A 10,785-nucleotide genomic window follows, 5' to 3' on the forward strand; every position below is an offset into this window, starting at 1 on the left:
CTCAATACTTACAAATATTTACAGATGGCTCAAAAGATCCAGAGCATGAGACAACTGGAGCTGCTTTTTTAGTTCCTGACTGGGCAATGAGTAGTATAAAGCGAACATCCAATCATTTGGCAGTATATACTGTTGAAATGATAGCAATACTCTTGTCCTTGCAGTGGGTAGAGGATTATAAACCTGGAAAGGTTTTAATTTGTTCTGATTCACTCTCCATTTTAAAGAGTCTAAGGTCTTTTAAATCCAGTCATCAAGATATTCTTTTTAGTATTTTACAGATATATTCAAGATTGGTTCAGAATGATATTTTAATCAGTTTTATTTGGGTTCCATCACACGTAGGTGTAAAGGGAAAGGAGCACGTAGATAAGTTAGCAAAACAAGCTTTGCAGAGAGAAGAAATAGAATTACAAGTTCCTCTAAGCAAGTCTGAAATTAAGGTTTTAATCTGGAAAAGGTTATTGCAGAATGGCAAATAAAGTGGGACAACAACGAAAAGGGTAGATTTCTCTACAATTTAATTAACAAAGTAAGTAAAAAAATAAGACATATTGGTAAAACAAGGAAAGAAGAGTCTGTAATATCGATCTATAATAGTTGTCTATAATAGAATATTGTTGGGACATTCTAATCTTAAAAGTACACTCAAAATATTAGGGAAGCATCCAAATGGACTAATGTGAACGTAAAATGCAAAGTAGAAGAAACAGTAACCCATACAATTCTTGAATGTAAGAAATATGAGGAAGCAGAAGGTGGCGGTAATGCACCTAATTACGCTGGTTGCCAGCCGCCGTTAAAAGCCAAGAAGAAGAAACTCCGGGGCAGAAGGGGGAGGTAATGCACCAATAAGCTGGATGCCAACCGCCGTTAAACTGGAAAGAAGAAGAAGAAGGAGAAGAATGACCACCAGCGAGGCTCAGTTCGCGTAGTTAAAAAACTCTACAAAGCATGAAACAGTAGATGTACACGTACCAATAAGTAGAGCAGAGGTCAAAACCATCATAAAGCAACATTCACTTAAAATATGGCAGGGATATTGGAACACAGAGCGGATACAGGACGTCATTTATACAGTATACAAAATCAAGTAGTCACAAGCATGAGGAAGGGCAGAAGCCCAAGGGAGGAGATGTTAGTCTCACGTCTTAGAATGGGGCACACTGGTTTAAAGACAACATTGCACCGAATAGGAAAACATCCCACTGGATTATGCACTTATTGTAATGTACAAGAGACAGTGAAGCATATACTGTTAAGACAAAATATGAAGAAGATAGGGCAGAATTAAAGGCACAAATGGATGAACAGAGCATGACACTTGAGCATTTATTAGGGAAAGCATCTGGGAGAATACACAATTTATTAATGTTATTTTTGAAAAACACGGGGTTAAGTGAAAGAATTTAATAGGGTTTTGTTTTCTTCTCTTCTCTCTCCACTCCTTTGATGTCAGTCTAATGCCCACACTCCAGTCTAGTAGGTGGCGGTAATGCACCTTTGAGATGAGTTGCCAACCGCCATTAAACCTGAAAGAAGAAGAAGAAGAAGTTCGCGTAGTTCACCTGATGCGCGTACATCTTCAAACAGGTAGGGCAACAATCTTTTTTGTAATGAGATTACGCGGTGTTAACAGTATTATTTTAATTCCAGTGTTTCTGCATCACGTTACGTGGGGTCTTGTGTCAAAATGGCAGCGTATGCGTTCAAATGAAGGTTATTAGTGAAGCAGTGGGCTGCTCAGTTAGCACAGCTGGCAGTCTGTCATTAGCCTTCTACTGTATATAGACCTGTTGCAGTTTGAAAAAATAAATAAATAAAACGGTTTTTAGTGACATGGGTCTTCCGCTTTTAGACATGGCTGATGACAGCACTACAAACCAACAGACGTTTTTAGCGTAAGTGGTAACGTTAGTCTACGGGACCCCCAAATCGCCCGGCGAATTCAGTTTCCCTGTTTCCCCTCACAGCGCCTGCGCAACTTCACGGTGTTGCCAAGTCCGCGGTTTTCCAGCGGTAGTTTTTAGTAGCATTTGGGCGTTTCTTTTTTATGTATCTTGGCAACCCTGAAACTTCAGTACTAAAATCATGACTTCATGATTTCGCCCCGGGCTAAGCAAGTCAGCTTATGGTGGTTTTGCTGTCTTTCTGCAAGCAACATTTCACCATGTTATTTAGATCATTTGTAATTAAATAGGTATTCATGTACATGACGTCCTGTTCAATCGCAACATAGAGTCAGATTTCCTGCTAATTCTAACTTTTTCCTGTTTTATGAAGTGTAACACCATACATTACAATTAGACAGTTACATTCCTTCGTTAGGGGCATTCTTTTGTTCAGACACACATTTCCATTTCTCCAGATCACCTGTTGCAGGTGTGTGAGCGAGTGAGTCCTCTTTTAGAGAGAGAAGTACCAGCCAGCGTACCTGGAGTCAATTCACTGCTGGGAGCTGGACGCCAGTCAGTGCTACGCACGAACAAGAGTGAGCGTTTCTATTGCAGATTAAATATTCATCATCCATTTTATAATAAGCAAGTTAACCAGTTTGCAGCCAGGTTAAGCAAAAAATATGTTTTGAATGTATTAACACTGTAACTGCTGTAAATTGATGTAATAATGGATACATCAGATGTGTATTTGGAGTGCCACTGTTTTTTTATGTAAAAAGTTAAGGATAAGGAAAAACCTTCACATTTGGAAAATTCATTAATAGAAAGAAGTTAATGTGCCTTCTAAAAATCTGAACAATTAAGACTAAGAGATCTGCTAGAATAGCACGTTGATGTAATTCAGGCAGGTACTAGTTGCTTGCAGATGGATGCATTTTATGTCCTTTTTTATCTTTATAGTGCCATTGGAAAGGCTTAGGATATGCTCACATCAGGTCCTCCCGCAGAATTAAATATTTTGCTGCATAGCATGACGATAATTATATATTTTTTGTGTGTGTGTGTAGTAAAAATGCCAGGTGGATCAACTCTTCGGCAGTGCACCCATTGCCTGGAAAAGATCAATTGTGCCAATCGAAGATGCACCAAGGTAAATAATGTACAATAGGCTATTGTACTGTCTAACTGCTAAGCCCCATTTTCATGCATTAAAGCCAGAGTCATTAAGTCCAAATTCAAATAAAATGTGTTGGCATAAAATCTCAGTATTTGTTGCCCAAGCAATACAGTGACAATAAAACTGGAGGTTGCAGCGGAGAGTTTTGTTTTGTAACACTACAAATTTGCATCACAGTAGGTATTTTTCAAAATGTTAAATTTCCCGCCTGATGAAAAGGTACCTGTTGATATTGAATGTTTGACTGTTGGTTCCTTTAAATAACATCCTCTTACAAGGCTACACAGGTGACATTGAATCTGTTTATTACAGACAGTACATTGTTCTATTGCAGTGGTTGTCAACTGTGGTAACTCTATTAATTGAGATTATCCATATTTTGATTTCACAATTCAAGAAAATGGCAACATCTCCACTAGCGCATGCAATAATGACAACTTAAGGTATAATGTCTGTGGCCAGATAATGGACATTCGTATTTACCTTTAAAATATGGATACATAACTAAATTGGTTTCTAGCATCATGCCTTTAATATTATTAAAACTTGCCAGTGCATTGATTCAGCTGCATATGTAGTCTGTCTGTTCAATTAATTGCATTCGATTGGTATCCAAGTTATTATTTAGGCCCTTTATAGAGGGCTAGAATATCTGCAATACTTGATCAACTGGACTACAGTTTAGAACCTTTTTTTGTAGTACCATCTCCCTCTTGCTCTCTCTGTCTCTCTCCCTTACTCAGTGTGGGAAGCTGCTGGACATGAAATCCAGGCAGGCGGCCCGTATAAAAGCATTCCGGACCAGAGCCAAGGAATGGGCACAAAATGTCAAAAAGTCCCACAATCGGGCAAAAATCTTTGACAACAGTGCCCTGCTGGTAATGAACATTTTGTCTTTCTCTTTTGGTCAGGCATTGCAGGTTCCTGTCAACATTATATAAATATAGAATTTTATTTACATTGTGCAGGGAAGCAACAACATGTATGTAACGAATCAGCTCATGAGGAAATATGAATAATTAATCATAACTAGTTATAATTAATTATGAATATTTAGATCCGCTGTAGATATTTAGCTGACCTCTCAGGGTCAACTGTCTTGTCAATTCTAAGAACTATAATTTCTTGGTTAAGGGAAATAACTTCCTTACTGTACAATTCTACAAAAGCTTGTAGCATAAATCTGCATGATTAAGTGACTCAGTTATGAGCAAACAATGAACCACGTCAAGTGTGATACAGGTTGATACAAGGTTTTATTAACTACATAAACACTTAAACTAGTCTAACATACTACATAAACACATAAACTGGTCTAACATACGCATACACACACACGCATACAGTTGGTATAGGGAAGGGTTAAAGCTTAACTCAGTACAGAGAAGAGACATAAGGAATGAAATTTATGGAACCATTTGCATATTCAGCAGATCTACCGCCTGAAAGAAACATCAGATTCTTAGTTCAGCCTGCATAAACAGAATAAAATCTCAAAGACAACATACACGATGACAATAATATACACAATGACCTGAAGGATACACTGTTCATTCAAAGAAAGGTTTTCCTATGAATTAATTAGTAGAAAAGTCCATTCCTACTGTGCCTTGGGGATTTTCCTTATGAAAAGACAGTGCTTTTCCCTGCTGACATTCTATAAGGTCGTAAAAGTATCTGGTGTCAGTGTTGCTATGGAACCAGGGGCCTGTTCGGCTTCCTGGGGTGTTACAGAGTATTTGTTGAATCTAGCTAACAAAATATATATTGTGTGTTTGAGTGGTCCAGACGCTACATGTAGTTATATGTCATCAACCCAACTGCATTTGCAATATTTCAAATAATAATGAGCTAGTCTATCTATAAATAGCAAAAACATACACCGAATTTAGCCCTGCCTACAATTTGAATCCATTCAGGCCCATTATCGAAGGCAAATTCACACTTAAGAGGTTTTTCTTTTGGTTCACTGGTCATGCAGTAGAGTAGGTCTAAATCACTGGCTGCTACTAATGCAGGGGGCTTTACAGAATCTTTCAGAGAGAAAGTTAGATTTCTTAATTGATTTCTTATTCGCATATGCCTCAGTTACCCCAGAATACGTGGAGTTGCTCTAGTGGTGCACCCTTATAAAAACATTTACATTGTCATTTTGCAGACGCTTTTATCAAAAACGACTTACAGTTTGGGAATACATAGAAGCGATTCTTCTTAAAGAGCCAAACAGACACAGGAAGTGCTCGTAATACCAAGTTTCAGGCATTGTTCAAATAAGTACAAGCTAGAAAGTGAAGGAATAAATGATAAAGTGAAAGACAAAGAATTTTTTTTCTTTCTTTAATTTAGGATGAAGTCAAGTAGCGTAGAAAAAGATGAGTTTTTAGCTGTCGCTTGAAAATTGTCAGGGATTCAGCATTCTGGATAGGGGTGGGAAGATCATTCCACCAGCCAGGAACGGTGAATGAGAATGTGCTGGAAAGTGATTTTAAGCCTCTCTGTGATGGTACCATGAGGCGTCGCTCAATTGCGGATCTCAGACTTCTGGAGGGGATGTAGATTCGTAGTAGTGAGTGGAAGTAGGCGGGTGCTGAGCCTGTGGCTGTTCTATATGCAAGCATCAATGTCTTGATCTTGATGCGAGCCGCAACCGGTAGCCAGTGCAAGGAGATAAAGAGAGGTGTAACATGGGCTCTTTTGGGCTCGTTGAAGACCAGTCGTGCCACGTGCTAAGGATAGTGGACTGACCACCAGCTTGTATGTCTATCATAATAATAATGTTTTTCTTGCCTTTGTAACCCTGCCTTGGAAATTTCTGTGTTTGCTTATATGCTTTTCCATGTTAAGGTGGAGAAAATGATGGCCCTTGGGTACTTTCCCCTCCTGCTATGGGGAAAGTACAGACTGCAAAATAAAAAGTGGGTGGCCCAGTTCCAGTGCCCATTTGAGCTGCCAGTGGTAGTGGATGCGGTCCTGGAGAAGATAGTGTGGCTATTTGAAGGTTTATTAGAAGGTAGGTCACATCACAACATCAGTACATTCTTGAATCTCTAGTAAAGAGCATAATGCCATAATGCTGCCCAGTGAGTCAATTTATAGAAAAATAATATAGGAACTAGATTTTCTTTAAAATATACTTATAAACATGTAAACATGTTTTCTGGAGTCATTTTTTTTGTGAGAAAATGTTACTTCCACATCTGAAAACTGCCAAACTGGAAGTGACGTAACGAGAGGGAAAGTGGTCAATTTAAACAATGGGAAAACAGTGGATCACAATGACAGTTCAGACGCTGAGGAAATTGTAAATGTTTATTCATACTCGTATGACGGACCATCCATACAGTTATGAGCCTGCTATGTGGCCAAGAGAGCAAGGACACACCAGGATTATTCTAATAATAATTAAAGTTTATCCGTGCCATTGATCCTGATGACCACAAACTTGACCACAAATGAACTTTGATAAGAGTTCTTTGTGTCTGCACAAAGAGAGGGAATTGCTGTTCATTCCTTTCACTTCACAATGAAAGAAAAAACAGTGGTGTCATGCACCTGTCATTGTGATCCACTGTTTTCCTATTGTTTAAATTGACTGCTCTCCCTCCCTTTATGTCACTTACGGTTTGAGTTTTTCAGATGCAGAAGTAAAATTTTCTCACAAAACCAACTCCAGAAGCCTCAGTAGCGTATTTATAAGTATATATTAAAGAAAATGTAGTTCCTTCATTATTTTTCTATGCATTGCCTCACTGGGTCTCTAACCTGCAATATGCTCCTTAAGATTGATCCTGTATTGTGTACTGATCCAGATGGATCAGATTTAAATGTCAGTACAGATCATTTTTCACACAATGTAGATTGCTGGTGGTGGGTAATTCTGTTCTACTTGTATCTTTTATCTTAACTTTTTATATTTCTTTGTTTACTCACATTTTGAACCATATACTGCATCTTTAATGTCTTTTGTTTAATTTTTTTATCAAAGCATGTGATCCTGATAGAGTGGAGTTGGGGCAGCAAGAGAGGACAGGAGAAGATGTGGCAGAAAGAGAAATGGATGACAAAGACCAGAGAAGGCCAGGGGAGCTGCGTGAAAAAGGACAGACTGAGAGGAGGGACATGCAGGAGATGGAGATAGAGGCCCAGGAAGACAGAGGAGAGAGTGAGAGAGTGGAGAGAGGAGAGATGGAGGGACAGAAAGACTTAAAAGAGCTGGGACTGATGGACACAGAAGAGATGGAGGCAGACGAGAAGAGAGAACAGACAGAGGAAGTGGGAAAAAAAGAGATTGAGGCGAAGAAGAAAGTAGTAGCAGCAAACAGGTAAGTGCCAATACAGTAATATATATATATATATATATAAATACGTATATATATATATATACAGTGCCTTGCGAAAGTATTCATTTTTTTCATGTTTTGTGTTTTTAGCTGTCGCTTGAAAATTGTCAGGGATTCAGCATTCTGGATAGGGGTGGGAAGATCATTCCACCAGCCAGGAATGGTGAATGAGAATGTGCTGGAAAGTGATTTTAAGCCTCTCTGTGATGGTACCATGAGGCGTCGCTCAATTGCGGATCTCAGACTTCTGGAGGGGATGTAGATTCGTAGTAGTGAGTGGAAGTAGGCGGGTGCTGAGCCTGTGGCTGTTCTATATGCAAGCATCAATGTCTTGATCTTGATGCGAGCCGCAACCGGTAGCCAGTGCAAGGAGATAAAGAGAGGTGTAACATGGGCTCTTTTGGGCTCGTTGAAGACCAGTCGTGCCACGTGCTAAGGATAGTGGACTGACCACCAGCTTGTATGTCTATCATAATAATAATGTTTTTCTTGCCTTTGTAACCCTGCCTTGGAAATTTCTGTGTTTGCTTATATGCTTTTCCATGTTAAGGTGGAGAAAATGATGGCCCTTGGGTACTTTCCCCTCCTGCTATGGGGAAAGTACAGACTGCAAAATAAAAAGTGGGTGGCCCAGTTCCAGTGCCCATTTGAGCTGCCAGTGGTAGTGGATGCGGTCCTGGAGAAGATAGTGTGGCTATTTGAAGGTTTATTAGAAGGTAGGTCACATCACAACATCAGTACATTCTTGAATCTCTAGTAAAGAGCATAATGCTGGTTAGAGACCCAGTGAGTCAATTTATAGAAAAATAATATAGGAACTAGATTTTCTTTAAAATATACTTATAAACATGTTACTGAGGCTTCTGGAGTCATTTTTTTTGTGAGAAAATGTTACTTCCACATCTGAAAACTGCCAAACTGGAAGTGACGTAACGAGAGGGAAAGTGGTCAATTTAAACAATGGGAAAACAGTGGATCACAATGACAGTTCAGACGCTGAGGAAATTGTAAATGTTTATTCATACTCGTATGACGGACCATCCATACAGTTATGAGCCTGCTATGTGGCCAAGAGAGCAAGGACACACCAGGATTATTCTAATAATAATTAAAGTTTATCCGTGCCATTGATCCTGATGACCACAAACTTGACCACAAATGAACTTTGATAAGAGTTCTTTGTGTCTGCACAAAGAGAGGGAATTGCTGTTCATTCCTTTCACTTCACAATGAAAGAAAAAACAGTGGTGTCATGCACCTGTCATTGTGATCCACTGTTTTCCTATTGTTTAAATTGACTGCTCTCCCTCCCTTTATGTCACTTACGGTTTGAGTTTTTCAGATGCAGAAGTAAAATTTTCTCACAAAACCAACTCCAGAAGCCTCAGTAGCGTATTTATAAGTATATATTAAAGAAAATGTAGTTCCTTCATTATTTTTCTATGCATTGCCTCACTGGGTCTCTAACCTGCAATATGCTCCTTAAGATTGATCCTGTATTGTGTACTGATCCAGATGGATCAGATTTAAATGTCAGTACAGATCATTTTTCACACAATGTAGATTGCTGGTGGTGGGTAATTCTGTTCTACTTGTATCTTTTATCTTAACTTTTTATATTTCTTTGTTTACTCACATTTTGAACCATATACTGCATCTTTAATGTCTTTTGTTTAATTTTTTTATCAAAGCATGTGATCCTGAAAGAGTGGAGTTGGGGCAGCAAGAGAGGACAGGAGAAGATGTGGCAGAAAGAGAAATGGATGACAAAGACCAGAGAAGGCCAGGGGAGCTGCGTGAAAAAGGACAGACTGAGAGGAGGGACATGCAGGAGATGGAGATAGAGGCCCAGGAAGACAGAGGAGAGAGTGAGAGAGTGGAGAGAGGAGAGATGGAGGGACAGAAAGACTTAAAAGAGCTGGGACTGATGGACACAGAAGAGATGGAGGCAGACGAGAAGAGAGAACAGACAGAGGAAGTGGGAAAAAAAGAGATTGAGGCGAAGAAGAAAGTAGTAGCAGCAAACAGGTAAGTGCCAATACAGTAATATATATATATATATATATAAATACGTATATATATATATATACAGTGCCTTGCGAAAGTATTCATTTTTTTCATGTTTTGTTATGAAGCAGCCTTATGTTAAACTGCTTTAAATTACTTTTTTCACATCAATCTACACTGCATACACCATAATGACAAAGCAAAATCGGAACTGTAACAACTTTTAAAATGTATAAAAATAAAAAATAAAAAACCTGAAGTAAGTACATTGCATAGCTCAGTACTTGGGTTCAATCCCAGGCTCTGGCTGGGCCACTCAAGGACATTCACAGAGTTGTCTATAAGCCACTCTTGCTGTGTGCTTAGGGTCATTGTCCTGTTGGAAGGTGAACCTTCTGCCCAGTCTGAGCTTCTGAATGCTCTGGACTTTCATTAAGGCTATCTCAATATTTTGGTGCATTGAGTTTTTCTTCTACTCTGATGAGTCCCCCAGTCCCTGCCGCTGAAAAACAGCCCCACAGCATGAGGCCTCTACCAGCACACTTTACTTTTGGGATGGTACTCTGCAGGTGATGAGTGGAGCTGGTTTCCTTCAAACATGATGCTTAGAATTGAGGTTCATCAGACCAGAGAATCTTGTTTCTCACAGTCTGAGGGTCCTTTAGGTGCTTTTTTGCAAATCCCAAGTGTGTTTTCATGTGTCTTCACCGAGGAGGGGATTGAGTCTGGCCACACCAGCATAAAGCACAGATTGGTGGAGTTTTGCAGCGATGTTTATCCTTTTGTTGGTTTCTCCTATCTGCACATATGATCATGGAGCTCAACTGGAGTGACCATCAGGTTCTTGGTCACCACTCTAACCAAAGCCCTTCTCATCAATTGCCCAGTTTGGCCAGGAGGCCAGCTCTAGGAAGAGTCCTGGTTGTTCCAAATGTTTTCTATTATGGATAATGGAGGCTACATGCTTTTGTGAACCTTCAATGCAGCATCATTATTTTCTGAAATTGGTCTTTGCTCTAACATGCCTTTTCAGCTGTTATACCTTTTATTAAGACGTGTGCCTTTCCAAATCATACTGATTCAATTGAATTTGCCACAGGTTAGCTTCACTCAAAGTGTGGGAACATTTACAAGCAAAATGAATGCTCCTGAGCTAAATTTCAACTTTCCCAGATACTTATGCAATGGAATCATTTAAGCTTTTTATCTTTAATAAATTTGCAAAGATGTTAAAAACCTGTTATTTGCTTTGTCATTATGTTGTATGGAGTGTAGATTGATGTGGGGGTAAAAAGTAATTTAAAGCAGTTTAACATGTGGCTGCAACATAAACATGAAAAAATTAATACTTTCACAAGGCACT

At 39.2% G+C, this 10,785-nt stretch overlaps 2 protein-coding genes across 2 annotated transcripts in view; both read left to right on the plus strand.

Moving 5' to 3' along the window:
• The first annotated feature begins 1,199 nt into the window (after window positions 1-1,199).
• LOC107572525 (uncharacterized) lies at window positions 1,200-7,401 on the plus strand. Its single transcript, XM_016258943.1, has 5 exons — window positions 1,200-1,593; window positions 2,966-3,048; window positions 3,819-3,953; window positions 5,920-6,085; window positions 7,061-7,401. Exons 1-5 carry the CDS (start codon window positions 1,509-1,511, stop codon window positions 7,399-7,401), a joined length of 810 nt encoding a protein of 269 aa, XP_016114429.1. The 5' UTR covers window positions 1,200-1,508.
• Window positions 7,402-7,861: 460 nt separating this feature from the next.
• The window catches only part of LOC107572526 (filament-like plant protein 1), a 9,220-nt gene continuing 6,296 nt past the window's right edge, over window positions 7,862-10,785 (plus strand). Inside the window, exons 1-2 of the mRNA XM_016258944.1 lie at window positions 7,862-8,131; window positions 9,107-9,443. Coding sequence (XP_016114430.1) covers window positions 7,948-8,131; window positions 9,107-9,443 — 521 coding nt within the window. The 5' untranslated portion in view covers window positions 7,862-7,947. The remainder of the gene's footprint in view (window positions 8,132-9,106; window positions 9,444-10,785) is intronic.

The sequence above is a fragment of the Sinocyclocheilus grahami genome, unplaced genomic scaffold (genome assembly GCF_001515645.1).
Source record: "Sinocyclocheilus grahami isolate Dianchi unplaced genomic scaffold, SAMN03320097.WGS_v1.1 scaffold1769.1, whole genome shotgun sequence".
NCBI classification, from domain to species: domain Eukaryota; kingdom Metazoa; phylum Chordata; class Actinopteri; order Cypriniformes; family Cyprinidae; genus Sinocyclocheilus; species Sinocyclocheilus grahami.